This window comes from Hirundo rustica, chromosome 26 (genome assembly GCF_015227805.2).
Source record: "Hirundo rustica isolate bHirRus1 chromosome 26, bHirRus1.pri.v3, whole genome shotgun sequence".
Lineage (NCBI taxonomy): Eukaryota > Metazoa > Chordata > Aves > Passeriformes > Hirundinidae > Hirundo > Hirundo rustica.
Genome location: NC_053475.1, coordinates 2,277,880 through 2,298,419, shown reverse-complemented (window position 1 = coordinate 2,298,419; position 20,540 = coordinate 2,277,880). Strand labels below are relative to the sequence as shown.

The 20,540-nt window shown below is 52.8% G+C and overlaps 1 protein-coding gene across 2 annotated transcripts; it reads right to left on the bottom strand.

The window, feature by feature from the left end:
- Positions 1–725: 725 nt before the first annotated feature.
- On the bottom strand, positions 726–20,102 carry LOC120763435 (uncharacterized protein KIAA1958 homolog). Of its 2 annotated transcripts, none has more exons than XM_040086729.2 (5): positions 20,011–20,102; positions 10,999–11,079; positions 5,184–5,268; positions 3,834–4,989; positions 726–2,302 (listed from the first exon to the last, which is right to left on the bottom strand). In XM_040086729.2, the coding sequence occupies exons 3-5, from the start codon at positions 5,211–5,213 to the stop codon at positions 1,449–1,451; spliced, it is 2,040 nt and encodes a 679-aa protein (XP_039942663.1). In that variant the 5' UTR covers positions 5,214–5,268; positions 10,999–11,079; positions 20,011–20,102; the 3' UTR covers positions 726–1,448. The 2 variants fall into 2 exon arrangements, with proteins under 2 accessions (XP_039942663.1, XP_039942665.1); XM_040086731.2 differs by lacking the exon at positions 20,011–20,102 and adding an exon at positions 11,360–11,396.
- Between the last annotated feature and the right edge of the window lie 438 nt (positions 20,103–20,540).

Genomic DNA, 20,540 nt, shown 5'->3' with positions numbered 1-20,540 from the left:
GGTACGGACCGGCTGGGACCCCGGTACCGACCGGCCGGGACCCGGTACGGACCGGCTGGGACCCCGGTACCGACCGGCCGGGACCTCGGTACGGATCGGCTGGGACCCCGGTACCGACCGGCCGGGACTCGGTACCGACCCCACTCTGCAAGCTCTGACCCCTCTGGGACCCGGACCCTGCTCAGCCAGCGCTGACGGGGGTCCCGGGAGGTGCCCAGGTGCTGTGACAGGTCACAGCGGCACAGACGGTGCAACCCGTTCTTCCCGTCAGCAGCCGCTCGTTCCCCAGCCCTGGGCGTGGGCTGAACCGAGCAGCGAAGGGGAGGAGAGAGCCCGACCCGGGCTGGTCTAGTGGCTGAGGGAAGCGGGGATCAGAAGTGTGACCGCGGACTGGGACGCGGGACCCTCGGGACAGCTGCTCAGCCGTGGTGTCATGGTGCTCCAAAGCACAAGACGAGCTGGCAGACGCCCTCCAGCACCTGAGAAGTTTGTCTTGTTTTTATACCTCTTCAAACGTCCTTAAGTTTCTTCTTGATGTTCAGTTGGTTGAATGGGACCAATTCTGGCAAAGAGCCTGACCCCCCCAAGGCTTCGTTTGACTCCCTGGGGATGGCTGATAGGGCTTCAAAGGGCCCACAGCCCTGTGCCACTGGGCTGGGAGCAGGGGAGACTGAGCACAACAGGGAACACGCCAGGAAAGCATCACCTGCTGTTCAGACAGGACTGAATTAAAGGTTCTTTTATTTGGCTCTGTCAACAGTGCAAGCAAAACCCCGACTGAGCTGTAACAGGCACTAAACAGCGCTGGGGCAGCGGAGCAGAGCTGAACACACCTCCCAGTGCCTTTGTGGAGTTGTGTTTTGCATTCCAGGGATACCACTTACCATAAAACCTTTCAACATTGTCAGACTTTTAAAGTAACTTCTTAAAACAGCCACAACTTCTTCAGTCTATGAATCTTTCCTTAAGGGAAATGACCTGAGCCTTGTCAGAAGCGTTCCTGTGAGGTTGGGATTGGCAGCGTCATCGCTCACCTCATGTTGCTCATCCTTCCCTGCAGGTCTGTGTCCCAGGCCGAGCTGTGTGGGGTGTCATCCTCAAAATGTGGGTGCAGCTGATGCTCCTGGCCAGGCTCTGCCACCCCCAAGCCCTCTCTGTATCAGCTCTGGTCGTTTCTAACAGTATTGACCATGTGGTAGAACATTAACTTGTTTAGCAAATGTGAAACTGAAGATTTTCATTAACTCACTGAATTATCAATTCCAGTAACAGAAACAACAACAAAGGAACTTCCCTGAAAGCCAGGGCGTTGCAGATCTGTAGGTACCTTCAGTGCCAAGGCGAAACCCAGCAGAAGGATGCTGATTCTCAACCTACACCAAATATTGGGACAGAATTCTTCAGAGCAGCCTTGGAGCGGTTGAAGGTGCAAAGCCAAAGGGACACCCCTATGTGCTGGTGTTCCTTATGGCTCTTATGATGTCCTGGATAATAACTTTCATGATTTTATCAATTTTGGCTTTTGTCAGTGCCTTCCTGCTGTACCACACTTTGTCCCAGACAGAGCACAGTGACTTGGGAGACAGGTAAAGAGGGTGGTTGTCATTCAGCATGTCCGGCGGCCTCTTCCTGGCATACTGCTTGTAATCGGCCACGGGGCAGCTCTCTGGATCCTCAGGCTTGGCAAAGAGCTGTGGTCTTAGCTCCCCTTCGTTTCCCCCAGGGCTCAGATCATCCTTCCACTCCAGGTACTCCACCCCTCCTTTGGTCTTCTTCAGGACCACCTGTCCCCAGTACAGCTCGTGGGCCTGGTGGTGGGTGTGCACCCCAAACCCCCTAATGAGGTTGGTGAGCATGAGGTGCAGCAAGCCCTGAGGGTGTGTCTTGCTTAAAACTCCCTTCTTAAGAAGTTTTTCCACATCTTCATCCGTCAGGTTCTCCACAAGACTCCACCCTTTCTCCTTCATTTCCTCCTTCTGATGGTACAGGTACCAATACTTTAATCTATAGGCTTCCTGAGAGACGCTGAACTCCGGCCCTCTCAACGTGTTGTACTGGTAGTTGTGGTCCTTGAGGTACAGGTTGATGTTGCGCTGGAAGAACCTTAAGGAATTGGCAGAAAAATCCACGCCATTCCGTCTCTTGGCAGAGATGAAGAACGAGACCAGGTAGTGGTCGAGGTCTGCAGGAGGCAGCGCGTGGATCTTGCGCGTCTCGGAGGGGTGGTGCAGCCTCAGCCACTCTTTGAACACTTTTATGTCTCCAATGGTATAGCTTTTCCTTTTCTCTGTCTTCTTCATATCTAAAGGACAAGACACAGCTTTGTGGACAGCAAGAATCCAGGAAGATCAGTAAAACAAGGTGATGCAGGATAGTGTCTACCTGCTTTCTGGAAGCCATTCGGAGAGGACAGGACTCTCCCAAACCCCTTCCCCCAGAACTGTGGGTCACGCTTGTGTTCTCCACCAGGCAGCACAACCCAACAGTGCCCAGCTCTCCAGGGAAAGTCAGGCTCCTTCCTGCTCCCCCTCCCTTTGCAGCTGGCCCTGCTTACTGCCATACAGGGAAATTCCCATCTCACTGTGAAATAACGGCATGAACCAAAGGTTGGGGTGGATGGTGAGGGAGAACAAACAGGTGAGTAAAAAGTGTACTATGATTTTGTTTAAAGGATTGCCAGGATTCCAATTGGGCTCTCTCTCAAGTTGCCATGGCAATACCACATCTACCTAGTTCGATGTAGCATGAGAAATGAATTCTTTGGATTGCTGGAAAGCTCCATCTGCTCGCCTGTGACTCGTCCAGGGTGATGGAAAAAGGGCTCATGAGCCAACACCTAGAGATTCCCCTTTTTGCACCAGGTTCTTTTTCACAGGCTTAGCTGTCATCCTGAAAGACTGACGGCTGTCCCACTGGTTTGGGGTTGGGACCTGTTTTGTACTGACTGCTCCCGGTGCAGAGAGGAACAGCTCATGAATCAGTAATGCTGAGGCCTCCTCTGAGCCATGAGCCAGTTACCTTGGCAGAAACAGCTACGACACAGACATTCCCAGGAGAATTCCCAGTCCCTTCAGATGACACATGATGTCAGTTATGAAAACAGTAAAGTACTGCTCCCAACCCCCAACGGTGGCAGTTTGTGTCGTTATGGCTCTGCAAAGAACAACAGCCCCTAAGCCTTTTCAGGACCAGCGCAGGTGCTGTAAGCACATCCCAGGCAGACCCCAAATGCTGCCTCAGCAACCTCTGCCCTTTGCAAGGCCATGCCCCGGCCCCTGCGCTGCAGGACAGCACATATGAAAACCTTCAATCTCAAAAGCAGGGTGTGGAGTCCTGCATTTGCTATGCAGGACTGACATTCTGCTGCCACTGCCAGAGCTGGGAGGTTTTGACATAGGCTTTGATGCAGCCTAAGCTTTGACCACAATTTCCCTGTGTTACTTCCTCTTGTTTCTTGTTGAGATCTGAGTTCCCTGCTCTGGCTCCAGTTTCCCACAGGGACTCTCACAACATACAACATACTGCGTGGGAATACTGGGTAAAATGGAAGACCAAAGTATTCAAACTGGGATGTTGGGGCTGGGGAACAGCCAAGAACACCTTTGGGTACCCCAGAGAAGGGCATTCCCTACAGAAGTACCAATTCCTTTAGGCAGGCAACTTTGTAGTCCCCTTGAGCAGAAACAGGAGTGCCCCAAATCCAAGAGATTTACTTGGATGCTGCAGTACAGACCTTGGCAGTGATGTGAACTCGCCCTCCCTGGATATTTTGGGAAAGTGATTAATAGAACACCCCCACACCCCTGCAGGCACAGAACTCCAGGCTGTCTTACCTCCGTTTGGGGCTGCAGGTGAATGGCTCTCTGGACTCTGTAAGGCTGAAGAACAAGGTATCTGCCCGGATCCTGATGAGCTGCTGTCCTCACCCACGTTCTCAGCACCATCCCCGCTGGAGCCCGTTCCCAGTGTGCCACACTCTGGAGGGCTCAGCTGGAGATGCTGCTGAACATCAGCAGTGGCTTGGAGCTCAAAGAATGCCACTGAGGGCTGTGATTCATGCTGGGCTCTGGCTTCAGTGCTGGGAACAGGAAGGGGTTTGGAATGAACCTTTGATGCTGCTGACCCCGGGGGGCTCCCTGCTCTGGAAGTTTCAGCCATGGGCACTGCAGCAGTGAAAGGACCCAGTCTCAGGATGCTCCTGCTCGGGTCCTCCAAGTCACTGACAGGAGTCTGCAGAATGTAGGCACGGGATAGGGGTGGCCTTGCCGTGGGGGCAAAGGCTGCTCTTTCAGAGGCTGTTGGCTGGTCTAATGCCATATTCTGGCAGGGGAGCACCTCCAACTCCTCAGTAGATGGCTCTGACACATTATCCTGGCTGATTCTGTCTCCTTGGTTGTCTTCATCTGCCTCGCATTGCTCAGAGATGATCAGTAAGTCTTGGTCACTTTCAGATTTCATGTCCTGCTCACCAGTTTGGATTCTACTACCAGACATTGAGAAGTGCTGCTCTGCTGCAGAAAATGATGTTATGGGTTTCCTGGTATTTTGACACCCCTCAGGCTTGTTATTCCTTGTGTAGGCACTGTCAACCTTCTGCTCAGTGACCCTTCGGGATCTATCAGATGACCCTGTGCTCCCAGAATCTGCTTGACCCATCTCTGATGGGGCCAGCTTGAGCCTCTTTTCCTCAAAGCCAGATTCCATTGCCAAAGACTCAGGAGACAGGAGCCTCTTGCTCCTTCTTACAGCCTCCATCTCTTCTTCACCTCTGTCGTTTAAGCTCCCACAGGGCCAGTGATAGGCATGTCCGAATCTGCACATCCACAGCACAGCGTTGTTGTTGCTCAGGAACTCCATGTCCTGAATAAACTCTAGGGCTGGGATCTGGTTGCATATGGTCCCGTGAGCATGTGCCCAGTTCACAAGTTTGGAGAGATCTACTTGAAGGGAACTGGCACCGCTGTGCACTTCGTCTCTGGCACTCTCGCTCTGTAAAGGTGTTGGAGAGAACGTGAGTGAGAGAGGATGTGCAGACAACAGCAGTTCTAGGGCTGTTTCCATCCCTCCCCAACAGTGCAATAATTGTAGATGGGCTACAGTTTAATCTCAGGACTCCTTTTAAAAATCAGTTTGTTCATTCTTTCTTGTCTGTGCTATTATTTATGCCGTAACAGAACACTCACCATGCTGCTGCTTTCTGTCTCACTGAGCATTCTCTCAGGGGGGGATCAGTTAGTGACTCTTCGAATGGCCTTTCTCACTCAGAACCTGAAATGATCATCACATGTGTGTGCTATATACAGAGATATGTGTATATGTAGATATATAAAACCCTGAGCAGAAGATGAAGCTGAATTTCTTCACTGCAGGCCTGTGACCTCGCTGGGCTGAGCTCCCACTGCACTCCCAGGAACTCTACACACAAAACCTGCCTGGGGTAAATATTTGCAGGATCAGTCTCTGCAACACTAACGAAACGGAAACTAAATATAAACACCAAAAATAGAATTTTACAAACTGAACTCCGCAAGCCATTCCTTCAGCGCTCTGGGGTTGGCAAGCTCTGTGTCTCCAAGTGCTGAACTGCAGAGAGAGAAACAGGAATAGTGAGGCTGGCTCAACCTGACGTTCTCTGACTTTGCAAACAGTAACAAGAGGCAGTTTCCCAGCTGAAGGACTTGAACATGCAACTTGTATTTATATTAAGAGACTAAATCTGAAATTCTCCCATCTGTTCAGAAGGCTCCATGCAGCAGCCTAGAGGTCAACCCTGTTTCTGTGTCACAGGGAACACGTAACATGCCTTCAGCAGCGTTGCACGTGCCCTGTGTGCCCAGTGCCCTGTGTGTCCAGTGCCCTCAGTGCCCATCCAGCCCAACACACGGCTGTCCCATCCAAAGAGAACAGCTCACACCGCTCGCAGGTGCCAGCTGACCAGGGGAACTGCTCTCTTCAAGGTGAGCCTGCAGCACAGCAGCACAGTTCCCTCCTGCACTTAGGCTCCATCAATCCATATGTTCCTTCCTAATGATAGCACAGATAATTTTAGCCCCAGTGCTTGGCGGTTGCGCGTGCCAGCGTGTGGAATGTGAAAAGGCGGGATTTACTGAGAATTTTTTACTGAAATCTGCTGCTGCTTTAACCAAAAAAAAAAAAAAAAAAAAATCAGACAATAAAAGCTTTTTTGGAAGCAGCGAATGCAATCTGAGCTCTTGATGTTAATCAAGGCCTTGTATGGGATCTAATGTTCCCGTGAGCTCACTCCTGATGAATCCCAGCAAAGAGGGCAGGGAGTCACCTCCAATGGCCACTTCAGCTGCCCTGACCCCTCACAGAAAACAGGCTCTGCCCAAGCTTCTGCCCAGAGGTGTTTGACCTGTTCCCACCTCCCCAGGCCAGGGAGCTCACAGCCTGCTCCCACTGAGCCCCTACATGATGAACATAAACTGGGGGAAGAACCATTTTCCCTCCTGAAGTAAAAGAGAGTTTTATCTTCGAGTTCAGCCTGTGCAATTCCCCAAAAGGGCACTCAGACAGACTCAAAGGAACTTCCATGCCAACAATCTGGTGCCTTCACTCAGTGTGGGAAAAGGTAACAGGAAAGGAAGCTCCGCATGGTCATACGGCCACAAAATTACTGACTTGGCAGATGAACATCTTGATCCCTATCACAGACCTCTGCAAATGGAATGCTTTTATCTTTCCTTATCTCCAGGCACATGTCTTCCTCTTCCTGATCTCTTGGAAAGAAAAGCCTTTTTTTTCTCTTGCTATTTAGTTCCCAGTACAGGCTCTGGTGCTCAGCTACAGACCTCCAAGGCTGCTGTGGCCCTCAGAATTCCAGCAGCTGAGATTCCCTCAAAGGAGTGGCAAGTGGAATCAGTCTGGATTCAGTCACAGTTGAGTGAGAAAAGTGACCGCTGTCCTTTCCCCCAGAGGCTGAACTGGTATAAGTGTCTTCCCTCTGAATAATAAAAATCCATCTTGATGTTTTCCACAGTTTTTACCTGCTCCCAGCAACTCTGGGATCCCTGTGGGAAAGGGTCTGGGCTTAGAGTTTGGGGCTGAGGTTTGTTTCGGATCCTCGTGCCTGATTCAGTGTCTGTGTGACTGGGAGTGATGTTGTGGGTTAATCCTCTTTCCAGGAGAGGCTCCCATCTGATAATGGACACTGTGTACAGGACCCACACCTTTCTGCAGGAAAACAGGACATTCCAGAGCTGTACAGTAAAGGACTTCAATTTTTTTTAACCCATAGGGAATTCAGTCTACTGCTAAAACCTACAGTTAGGTAAACTCAGGTTCACCCACGTAAAAAAAAAAAAAAAAAAATGTTGGTTTTGTTGTTCAGGTTTTTTGGTTTTGTTTATTTTTAATCTAAAAGGTTTGGCTTTCTCAGGCCCTGCTCTGCACAGCTTTCTAAGCCTCAGTGCTGTGGGTGCTGATTTTACCTCTGTATTCCAGAAAATGTGGCCAGATAATTCCCCAGGAGTCTCCAGCCCTTCAGGGGAGAGTGTACTTCGGGCTGACTGAAACACGGAAATGCTTTTTTTGTTTTAAGGCTTTATGTGTGTCCTTTGAGTCCTTGGTGAGGGGGGGGAAAGCAAACTCAGCAGCTTCTGAGATTTATCCTCCTGTAAGGTCAGACACAGAGTCACCTAAGAATGTCACCAGCGGGATCTTCCGCCCTCCCAGGTGTGCTGAAGGCCTGAACCCACACAACAGACACAGCCTTGTGCAAACAGGAGCACTACATAAAGACGCTAATTTTGAGGCACTAAAAGCCCTTTGCCCCCTCTGTCCTTGTCCCATTGCCCTGTGACAGCCCTGGCTGGTTCCTCTCACGGGCTCCAACGCCTGTTTTGCAGATTAGAACCTGGCACACGCACGGAGCCAGAGATTTGGAGAGCGCTGGCTTCCCTGCTCCAGATAAGACAGTGCAGGAAACTGCAACAATCCTGGTAGGAAAACAACAGGATACAGACCAGCAGTGCTTAAACTTGACTCCTGCCCCCTTCCCGGCTCCCTTGGGAAACCCTCCCTGGAGGTGAGGGGATGTGGGACAGCTTCCAAACACACGTGGGAGGCATTGCCAGAGCACGGGGGCACTGCTGGGGCTGCGTCAGGACAGGAAGGGCTGAAGCCGCACTCAAACACATCTGGCTGCAGAACAGGAGCTGAGTGGAGCAGCTGCAGCTCATGGCTGCCAGAAGTCATGGAGCTTGTCCCATCCTCCTTAGCAGGAGCCCGGGGGGTGGGTCCATAATTTCCTAGCACATCGGTTTTCCTGTTCTCTGCGTTGTTTGTTTCTCTCTTCATCTGCCCTGTACAAGAAACTTCTGAGCGCCTCTTCAGCTCTCTTCCTGCTTCCACACATCCTTCCAGCAACCCCTCCTGCCCTGCTTGCAGAAATACAATTCCCAGGATACATCCTGTACTTGCTACAGGGCACCATGCCTCCATTTTGAGAGATGCTCCCAGAAAATCCCACCCGGAGTGTCTGCAGAGGGCAGGATCTGACTGCAGGCACCGGTTCCAAGCAGGGGACAGACCCTGCTGGCAAACACTGGCCTCCAGCACCACATTCCTTAAACAAAACCTTTTTTGTTCAAAGACTCAGACATCACTTTTTCCCCAAGTTCTAATTATCTCTGCTCCTGAGGGGTTGCGCTCCAGAGCCACTGGCCTGGGATGTAACTGTGAGCACTAAATCAAGGCCTCTGAAAAGTGCTAATAAAAGCAACAAGCAGCTGGCACAGCGCTGCCCGGGCCACCAAACAGGAATCAACCACCAAACCAGGCTGAGTGAAGGAAAAAAATTAATTGGAAACCATGAACTATTATTAAGAGCTCGCGTTGTATTCCCCAGGAGGAAGTTGGAAAGCTGAAATCAGCAAGGGCCAAATCAGTGACCTGGGCAGGAAATGCTGCAGCGTCACTGACACAGTGCCAAGGTGGAGTCCGGGGCACCTCACACCTGTGCCAGTGCCCTGGGGACAGCTGGCTGGAGTGGCCCCACGATTCCACGTGCAAACTCAACTACAGAGACGCCACCGGCACAGCCCAGCCATGGCCACTGACCGTGGCACGACGCGGAACGGGAACTCTTGTTCCTGCTCACCGCGGCCGGAGCCACCCGGTACCGGCAGGGAGAGCTCGGCCCCGGTACGGGCAGGAAGAGCTCGGCCCCGGTACCGGCAGGAAGAGCTCGGCCCCGGTACCGGCAGGGAGAGCTCGGCTCCGGTACCGGCAGGGAGAGCTCGGCTCCGGTACCGGCAGGGAGAGCTCAGCTCCGGTACCGGCAGGAGGAGCCAGCCTCCGGTACCGCCAAGGAGAGCTCGGCCCCCTTACCGGCAGGGAGAGCTCGGTCCCGGTACCGCCAAGGAGAGCTCGGCCCCGGTACCGGCAGGGAGAGCTCGGCTCCGGTACCGCCAAGGAGAGCTCGGTCCCGGTACCAGCAGGAGGAGCCAGCCTCCGGTACTGGCAGGGAGAGTTCTGCCCCGGTACCGGCAGGGGGAGCTCGGTCCCGGTACCAGCAGGAGGAGCCAGCCTCCGGTACCGGCAGGGAGAGCTCTGCCCCGGTATCGGCAGGGAGAGCTCGGTCCCGGTACCGGCAGGGAGAGCTCGGCCCCGGTACCGGCAGGGAGAGCTCGGTCCCGGTACCGGCAGGGGGAGCAGGCAGGGGGAGCTCGGCTCCGGTACCGGCAGGGGGAGCTCGGCCCCGGTACCGGCGGAGCGCGCTCGGTCCCGGTACCGGCAGGGGGAGCTCGGCTCCGGTACCGGCAGGGGGAGCACGGTCCCGGTACCGGCAGGGGGAGCTCGGTCCCGGTACCGGCAGGGAGAGCACGGTCCCGGTACCGGCAGGGAGAGCTCGGTCCCGGTACCGGCAGGGGGAGCTCGGTCCCGGTACCGGCAGGGGGAGCTCGGCCCCCGGTGCTCGCCCCGGCCGCGCCGCTCCCGGGTCCCGCCGGCTCCTGCCCGCACCGGTGCGGCACGGCCGGGAGAAGGGAGTCCCCGAGCCGGGCTCGGTCGGTGCTGCTCCACCGGTACCAAACAGCCAGAGCGAACAGCTGGGGCTGGCGAGGGGAGGGCTCAAATCCTTGTTTCATTTAATCGTCAAGGCGTTTATTGCGGGGTTTTTTACATTTCTGAGCAGCCTTTTAAAGTTTAAGTAAAATCATCGTGTGACACAAGGCGTTTTGTCAGGCATCTGCTAAACTGAACCGAGCCAATCCAACCCAACTCAAAGCCACACACCACTGCTGGGAACAGGACACAGCACCCAGGGTTTCAGCCCAGTTTTGGGGCCCGGCACCCACCCCTCCCTGAGCTGAGCCAGACCCTCTCCCCTGTGGTCCCATCTGCCCACAGACCTGAACTCACGTGTTCCCCCAGCACACTCCGGCTGGAGTGTGGCAGCAAATTGTTATTAAATAGTATTTGTGGTGAATCTGTGACTTGTAATTAGATTTAATTGTTCACAGTGGGACATGGTAACCTACTTCTTTTACAATACAGATCATCTTTAGCAACTGACACCTCGGCTCCCTCCTACCTCTGTCTAAAGCCCCTGAAACTGAGGTGACTCAGCCTGGAGGTGCAGGACTCGGTCTCACCAGCACCAAGCAAATGCTCACATTCACTTCTGCACCCCAGGTATTTACAGAGGTTTGCTGGGATGTGATGGGAAATGGCTCCTGGAGGCAGGAAAAAACACTGTTGGTAACAAAATACCTTGCAGGGGTAGGGAAGTTCCCTGGCTGTGGGATGGCTTGTTCCAGTCCCTGCTGGATCTCTGGCATGGGGAGCACAAAAGGAGCCCCACGTTCTTGTCCCTCACAAAACATCCCCCTAAGCGGCACCCCAGGATTTTGGCCACGGGCAAATGCATTGGTTTATGCTCCTTGGTGATGCCTTGCAGGCTCCCACCTTTGGAGCCTTGGCTCCTGCTCAATTTTCTACTCCGTCCTTGTTTTGATGTGCCGCTGTCTCCCTTACCTGCTGCAAGGTCAGGCAGGGAGCCTCCCACAGAGCACGGCACTGCCCAAGGACAGGATCTCATCCAGGGCACAGGGCAGCCTAGGAGAGAGGGGAGACAGGTGTTCATCAGGAAAGGGAACTCAAAGCAACCTGCCAGTCCCTGGGGTGGGATGGAAGCCATGAGCAAAGCTCTCTGCCCTGAGAGCTGAGAGCCCCCAGCTTTGTTGGGCTCTGAGTGGCAGCCTGGGGCAGCAGCCAGGACCAGCAGGATCTGGAGAGTGGCTCCCCATTGCTGTCCCCCACTCCTTGAGAGCAGAGCTGAGAGCATTAGGGATGAAAACTCCACAGCTGGATGATCCTTTGGACAAGAAACACACACTTGGCCTTGGATCCAGGAGAGCTGCAGCCGTAACACCCTGCCCAGAATGTGAGGAGGAGCAAACCAGGCAACTCCACTCAAGAGATTCCAGAGAAACCGGAGCCAATGGGTGGTTTGGATTTGGAGTTCTCAGCTGAAAATGTCCCTGAGGGAAGGATTCTGAGAACTGACTTCCACCTGCTGCAGAAGGAACTTGTAATCCTGCAGTATGGAACTAAATATTTTATCAATAAATAAAGTATTGTCGTGTATTTTTTGAGACCTGACCTTCAAGTAAGAAAATGCAGCTGAACTTCCCCTCTGGAGAGAACTTAGCTCCACAGGGAGAGTGAGTGAGCTCATGGAAATGCTCCTCTGGCTGAAGGTGCAGGCAGTACCTGCACAGGAAGGAGCCAGGAGTGATGCAGCCCCAACTTCCAGACCTGCTGCCAGGCAGTGGTGATGCTGGTTTTACCCCAAACCAGGAATTCAGTGCTGTGATGCAGAGCAGGGAGCTGCACACAGAACTGATGGTTCTGCACACAAAGAGCCCCTGTGCCTGTGTTTTGGGGATGCTGGGGCCTCATGAGACACCCCTTGCAGGGGCTCCTGTCACCTGCCACGCTCACTGCCCTGATATCAGAGAGCTCACCAATTAAATATTAAAACTTCTGAAGGATATTGAGTTTCTTTTGTTCCTTTGGCATCACCAGTGTTCTCAGTTCTCCCTGACTTCACATACTGCATGTTCCTGCCTTCATGTTCTTTTAATGCTTAATTTCACACTCCAGAGGGCTTTTTTCACCTTCTGTCTGTCACAGGGAGCATCTTTTGTACCAGGAGACGGCATTGATGCAGCAGGTTCCTCACCCAGATCCCAGGCTACAATAAACCACCAATTCCATGGTTATGCACATACAGGCCGTTGTGTGTCTTCATACACTTCCACCCAGTTTGATCCAGAGTGCTTTGGCTTTGAGTCTGGAATCAGAATGTGAGATTCCTGAACGCTTTCAGCATCTGAAGCATGAGCAAACCTTCACACCACAAAAGCAAAAACCCCTTCTCCATAGAGCAAGGTCTCCCTGAACTGTTCCACTGCACAACACCCTTCAGGAACATATGGGCCGGCAACCACGAGATGCCCACAACATAACTACACCACTGACAAACCAATTGAGCCTCAGCAGCTGCCTCTGGGAAGGTTTCATTCATCCCCAGCACTGCCTTTTAAACTTAAGTGCCACTGGAACAAACACATCTTTGATCCAAGTAGGAAATCATTTGGAGCTTTGTGTTTAATAGAGCTGCAGCCCTGGGGAAATGATGTCGTTCTTGGCCGGGGTGACAATGGGGCTCACGGCGGGCACAGAGCATGGCTGTCCCCGTCCTCTCTGAGCCGGCTGTGTTTGGACATCTTTGTTCCTGGCTCAATGTGGAAACAAGCTGCACAGCCGAGGCTCCTGAGCTACCATGTGTGACACCAAAACATAGGATTTGGGGAGGAGGGGAACAGGATTTGGGCAATCCCTCCTGTCCTCTTGCTCCTTCTGCCTTTGGAGTCTCTCACGTCCCCCTCAGCTCCAGGGGAACCAGAGCACGGATTAGGGACTGCAGACACAAACATGGAGGAACACACGGGCAGTGCTGGGCTGCACACACTGGTGTGATCCCTGTGCCTGAGGTGAGGGCACACACACACCGGTGTGATCCCTGTGCCTGAGGTGGGGACACACACACCAGGGTGATCCCTGTGCCTGAGGTGGGGACACACACACCGGTGTGATCCCTGTGCCTGAGGTGGGGACACACACACCAGGGTGATCCCTGTGCCTGAGGTGGGGACACACACACCAGGGTGATCCCTGTGCCTGAGGTGGGGACACACACACACCGGTGTGATCCCTGTGCCTGAGGTGGGGACACACACACACAGGTGTGATCCCTGTGCCTGAGGTGGGGACACACACACACCAGGGTGATCCCTGTGCCTGAGGTGGGGACACACACACACAGGTGTGATCCCTGTGCCTGAGGTGGGGACACACACACACCGGTGTGATCCCTGTGCCTGAGGTGGGGACACACACACCAGGGTGATCCCTGTGCCTGAGGTGAGGGCACACACACACCAGGGTGATCCCTGTGCCTGAGGTGAGGGCACACACACACCGGTGTGATCCCTGTGCCTCAAGTGGGGGCACACACACCAGGGTGATCCCTGTGCCTGAGGTGGGGGCACACACACCGGTGTGATCCCTGTGCCTGAGGTGGGGACACACACACACAGGTGTGATCCCTGTGCCTGAGGTGAGGGACACACACACCAGTGTGATCTGTGTGCCCAGGGGAGTACACACCTCTGTGCTTCCGTGAGCTTTGGGGGGCACACACCTGTGTGATCTGTGTGCCCTGGGGACACACACACTTTCCTTTATACTGTAGACACCTCCTCAAATGTTGCTGCAATTTCTACCCGTAAAATCCTGTGTTCAGGGCAAGGAGCAAGCAGCAGGCAGGCTCCACGCCCAAGAGAGCATCTCTAGATGCTCTGCAGGTGCCTGTCTCTGTCAGAACCCTTTTTCATTTAAATGACCTGTGCTCAGACTTCGACATTGTCCTGTCTGGAATCGTCTGGCATCTGTGCCATATCCATTCGAATGGCAGATGCAACAGGAGACACCTGCGGACAGAGGGGCAGAGCTAAGGTTTCAGGAACAATCACGGAGCCCGGCAGGTGAGCGATGGAGACCTGCAGCAATAATGCATGAACTGCACCTGCCTCCCCTCGTCCCTGCGGCATTGCTCGTCCGGGAGCTGCTGTTCCAGTTCCCTCTGAGCTCCACCACAGTGCCACCCGCACCGCCGGGAGAACCAGCACAGCTCAGTAACAGACTGGGAACACCAGGTTAATGTGTGCTGGGAGAGAAGCAGATCTGGGGGGCTGAGTACTCTCAAAGTCCTGCAGAGCCCCCCAGGTTCCAGCTCTGGAAATTGTTCCTGAGCCAGCGAGCCCCCTCGAGAGGCTGATCAGGAAACTGGCATTACCCTTAAGAAGGCCACAAAATCTAATCATTGTAAGGAAGTGAAGGAGCTTCCCAGGCCATTGCTGGGCACAGGGAAGGAACAGAATGGCACTCAGCTCTCCCTGCAAGCAAGCCCCTGACTAAAGCAAGAAGGAAATGCAGAGCTTGAGCTATGGACAGACAAGAAATGGTGTTTACTTCCCTGCCCTGGGATAGTGGGAGATGTGCTTGGAAGGAGGGTTGTTTGTATAAATAAATGTTCATTCTTGGCAGTGGAATGCAAACTATGCTGAGGGGCTGGAACCAGGCACTCGGGAAAGCTGAGGCCAGAGCAAGGGAGAGACGGAGTGAGGCTGCAGGGAGGAAATTCACATTCATTTTTAGCAACTTGGAGAGGTTCTCAAGCCTATTTGACATTTTCAATTATGCTGATGCAGAGCCTATTTCAAGGACAAAAAAAAAAGTCAAGATTGCAGGTCAAACAATTAGGAAATTTCACACCAGCCAGTGAGGAGCAGTGCTGCCTGGGGGTCTGGAGACTCTCTGAAACACGGGATCATCTTTCACCCTTTCTAGACAGACGGAATTTGAATGTCTTGCAGAATCCTTGCCCAGGTCAGGAACTCAGAGCATGGCCCTGTAAAACTCTCCTGATGGTATTTTCTGAGAGCATAAAGGAGGCAGGAAAGATGAGCCTGAGCTGCTGCTCTCTCTGTCCAGGCTTCCCTGCAAGGTTTCTGGAAGGGCAGAAAAGCATTCTGCAACGTGGCATCAACTGCATCAGAATCTGTAACTTTACAGTGGGAAACACTGCAGTTTCTGGTGGAGAGTGAGCTCAGCTCGATGGTGTCACATCACCAAGTCTGGGCCTGTTTTCCATGCTCAGAGAGTGACCTTTTGTCATGCAACCATTGTGACCTCGGTCTCACTTTCCCCGTTGTATCCATGAAAAAGAGCTTTACCTGCTTGGTTACCCACTGTCCTTTATGAAAAATGTGTTTTTTCTAAAAAAAAAACCTGTCCATACATTTCAGTTGGGTGTCAGGGGCCACAGCCGTGGCACTGAAGGGCAGGAGTTGCCTGTTTGTGTTGAGCAGAGATGTCACCCCCCTGCTCCAAGTCCAGCACAAGAGCTGGCACCAGGCTGGGGACAGAGGAATGGAATTGGAACCCACCTTCTCTTTGAGATAATGGAAAGTCACAGGGAGGTATCCAGCTTTGGACATGAATAAATCATTACAGGTATGAATTATTCAGGGCTCAGCCCTCCACATGTGCTCCATTCAGACTCCAATGGCAGCATCCCTACTGTGCAGGGGTTTCTTCCCCCATATTCCAGCTCCATGGCAGGTTGATGAGTCCAAGTGTTCAAATAAGATTAAAAGAATAATTCAAAATCCAGCAGAAAAAAGCTGCTCAAAAGTTCTGTCACACCTCAGGTTGGCATTCCAATGGCCAGGCACTGCCTGAGCTCCAAGAACTGTCCACAAGTCAGTCACAGCATGGGATGGGAATAAAAAGCGGCTCAGGAAATTGGCAGCACAGGTTGGAGGGAAGAACTGGAATGCTGGGCACAGAATCAGTACAGGAACCAATCCAGCCTTCTGGTAGCTTGTGTCTAACACAAACACAGGTATTATCTGGATTTCTCAAGTGCTAATAAGCAACTTTGGTAGCACCTAGGGGATAAATCAAAATTTCTGGCTTTGATCTGTGCTGTGAGATCAGTGGCTTTGCCTTGTGGTGCTTTTTAAAAATCTTGTTTATTATGAGCTGAAATGGGTTGAACAAAGAGAAGATCTGGTTTGCAGTGACTGGAAGGATGGCACTGTTAGACCTGGTCAGAGTGATCACTGTCAGGGTAATTAATTTAATGTCAGAGTCCAAATCAAGGACCCTGAGAGCCAGGAGAGCAGGGGCAGCCATAAACCCCAGATGCTGCCAGGTGATTTCTGGGGAAGAGAAGCACCTCTGGGATGAGTTGCAGAGGGTATAATCAGACCACAGATTAATCAAACGACAGATTCGTCAAACCATAGCCTAATCTTCACCCCTCCAACCCCGACTAGGAGGGAAAAAAGTCCTGTGTTGAACAGCCAGGAAATGGCTGGTTCCTCCCGCACAGGAAATGAGTCACCCCAGAGCATCGGGAGGAGCCGTGGGGACAGGGAAGTGTTGAAATAACATGGACGGGGAACCGCAGAAATACAGAGAAGTCTCTTGTGTCGTGGATTTAAAAAGAAGGAAAGATGTAAAATGTGAGCTCTTGTGATTCTACTTGAAATCTGAAGTCCGCAGAGGTGCTTGCAGCATGGAATACGCACAGCTGTAAAAAGGGGGGCTCAGGCTGTGCAATGGCAACACAAACCCTGCCCAGGTGCAGCTCTCCTGCCTTGCAGAGTGCTTCTCACCTGCTCAGCTCCGGCCCTGCACAGGAGGCCTCACCTTGCTGTGGTGGCAGAGCTGTCACAGACACCCTGCTCAGGGAGTCCATACACAGGTTAGAAATGACAGAATCATGGAGTCATTCCCCCTTTTCCCGGCCCCTGTAAAAAATCAGATTCCAAGAACACTTCTTTTTATTACTGACAGCCCATTAAGGTCGATTCCAAACCCATTTACTTATCAACTACCCATCAGAACAATCTTTGACGGTACTCCACGCTGCCAAACTCTCATGGATCGATGGAAGAAACACTCCTCTTATTCATGTTGTGTCCTGCTCAGAAAGCCACATGCGTGCAGGTAAGAGCTGCACATCTCCCCGATGCTCAACTAACACACCCAGCTCTCCTCCTCCAACCACCCCAGCTGCAGAGGCACTTTGGGTCCCTCTCCTGGTCCCTTCTCTCAGACACGAGCAGGGCAGGCCGTGGGTCAGAGCCAGATGTGTCTGCTGGGCTGACAAACCCCTGCAGGGATTCTGCTCCTGCTCGGATTCCGCTCCCGTTCCGCCCACCCTGCACTAACCATTCCCAGAGCGGTGATGTGGCATCGTGAACGATGCACAGAAGAATGTTCTGGCACCGTGAGATGCCGCTGGAGCTGCCAATACGCTTTGAAATAAAACCTCTGTGTTCACTGAGAGGGGTTGAAAATAAATAAAAAGCCACAGAGAGAAGGATTGGAGACACCCCCTTCTCCCCGGTTTCTTCGGGATTCAGTGGCAGCACAGTTATCCGTGAGAGTTCCCTGGTTTAGAGCCTTGCTGGGAATAACGGGGCAGGAGAGGAACTTCCAGGAAAACAATTGTGACTGGCAGCAGTATCCAACATGCACCACTGTGCCCAGGGGGTTGTGTTCATGAACTGGGCCACTGTTTAGGAGGGTTTTGGTTTTCAAACCGCTGGCAGAAACCTTGGGTGGAAGAGGAAGGAGAACAGTTCTGCCAGTTTGTGAAGGACACGGTTGTGAAGAGAAGCGACCGTGACCCCACACAGGCTGTGGAGCTGTGTAACAATACAAAAGGAGCAGGCAGGAAAGGGTCGGTTTTGTTTCTGAGAATTTTTCTTCCCTGCTGGTGAATTAAATGCCAAGAGATAACAGATGCAGGAAGGGCTCAAAAAGGCAATAAGCTGGGTGTGCCCCAGAGCCCTTCCCGGCCAGAGGAACAGAGCCAGAACCAGGGTGGGACGTGGGACACTGCTGTAGGATCATACAAAAGAAATAAGCTGATTCGGTTTTTTCCCTTTGCCCTCCTCTTTTTTTTTTTTTTTTTTAATATGGTCATTTTCATCTGGGTTTGTTTTTCAAAACAAATGCAAGGACACACAGGGGCTGGTCCTGCTCCCCGCTGTGTTTTCCTATCAAGTGTAATCTTGTTCTTAAAAGCATTTTCCCTTTTGGCTCAGAGAAAACCACAATAGTGTCACTGGTCACTCGTAGTCCCATAGTACCTGAGCAGATGCTGTCTAAAGAATTCTGTTCCTATTGCAGGAAAATGGCTGATAAAATGTTGCACAATCATCATTTCTGCAAGAACTGTGGAAAATCAGGGTGAGCTTGCACAAATCTTAAAGAGCCTTTTAAGTCAGACCACACCAGCAAAGGAAAGGCCTTTGGAAATCAGGAATCCTCTGGTGGCATTTACCTGTTTGCTCTGCCAAAGATACCTGAAAAGCACCTGGAATACCTGCACACACCATAAACTCATCTCAGCAGCTACTAGAAAATCAGACCCTGTCCTGGCCTGTGATCAGTTTCAGTCTTTGTGGGATGTTCAGGGTACTCTTCCTTAGGGGACAGAAATACCCCATATTGGAAAAAAAACCCAAAAAACAGGGATTCTGTCTCCACAGCATCCTCTACCATCAAGGGATTCCTTACTTATGGAAGAAACACCTTGATAGGAAATACACCTTAAACCAGGCACATTTCAAGGGAGCACAGGGAGCTTGTGTGGCAGCTAAATTCCTGCTCTCTTTGATCACATCACTTTATCTCTCTGGCCCTCGGCTACAGTGGATCAGTAATCCCATCATTTTCCCATTCTTTGTCTCACTGAAGTTGTAAATCTGAGGTAGCAGCTAAGTCTTTCATATGCAGGAGCCAGTAAATAACATGGTTTCAGATGGATTTAGTTGCCTTCAGCAACTAAAGAACATGCTTTTCTGCTTTTAAACTCCACAGGGGCCAAACTGGAAGCCCAGTAACCCAAAGATTCAGGAATCAGAGTTCCCAGCTCCTGGAAAGATGCAAGGCCAAGGGAAGCTCCTGCATTTCACAGAGGGTAATGTCTGATCCTGGCCACTGAAACCCCTGAGCACTGCCCCAGTGAGAAATGAGGGCTCCAGCCAGAGAACCTGGCACAGCAACACGGTTTTGGGAGAACACAGACCACTTTTAACTTTTTCTCTTCCCTACTCACATGTCAAGTGTGCACTTGAGAGAGACACGAGTATGCAAAATGCATGTTTGTGCCTGCTAGACTTAGCTGACACAAAGCAGAAGCACTGCCCAGGGATAACACTCCAAGTGCCATTTGCACTCTTATGTTTAAAATAATTTTCTGAGCCCTCACATACACGGGCCAGGTGTTGGCGTTTTACAGGTTATCACTGGCAGAGGTACTTCGGTGCAACTGCCAAATATATTTCACCAGGAAATCCCCGGGTGGGAAGGCCAGCAGGGCAGAGGAGCCTGGCATAAGGCAGAACTAGAAATTAGCTAGAAACTGACCAGTTAATCCCCGTGGGGTATGGCAAGGGAGGCTCAGAAAACAGGCAACTGCCACTGCAATTCCCAGCGAATAAATGCTGCATTTCAACAGAGTGTTTCATCCACGGCAAGCAGGGGCTCCATGGAGCTGTGCCCGAGGGTCGGGGATGGGGACAGACCCCCACACTTGCCCCGGTCACCCTGCGGGAGCCACAGGAGGATCTCACACAAAGCCACCAGGGTCGTTTGAAATTCACCAGAGGCGGCACATGCAAAGCCAGTCTTCCACAGGCTTGACAAGCCCCAAATCCCTGGTAACCTGAATCCCTGCAGAAGTGGGGCCTGCAGGCTACAACCGACATTAAGAGTGAGACAAACCGATCCAATTCCGCACTGAAGTGTCCCTGATGGGCCATAGAGCCGGGCTGGGCAGCGAAGTGTCACAACGGTACCTGAGCCACTGACCGGCAGGTACGTTTAACGTCTTACCTCACAAGATCTCCCTCTCTCACACTCTGGTAATCCTTATCCTTAAGACATTAACTGCGATTACACACACTCCGTCCTGTACCTTAAGCAAGGCCCTCAGCCCTGCGCGACCACCGAGGGGCAGCGCAGGCGTGCGCCCCTCACCTGGGATGGCGGCGGCGCGCGGCTTCCCCTGCCCGCCCCCAACATGGCGGCGGAGCCGAGCCGCCCGCGGCCCGGGCCGCACAACGTGCGCGCGGGGACCCCCTTGCCCGTAGCCAAGATGGCGCCCAACGCCGTGCCTCCTATGCCCTGCCCCCAATCAAGATGGCGGCCCTGGGCGTCATCCCGGCCTCCTTCCCGCTCTGAAGATGGCTCCTCCCCGCCACCTCCCTCCGCCTACCGAATGGCGCCGCGCACCGGCGACTCGCACCGCCCTTTATCTCGCCCGCGGCCAATCGGCTTCGCGCGGGGAGCCAGGGCGCCAACACGGGGAGGCGGGTGGTCCCGCCCGCCCATCGGGGTGACAGCTCCGCCGACCAATGGAGCGC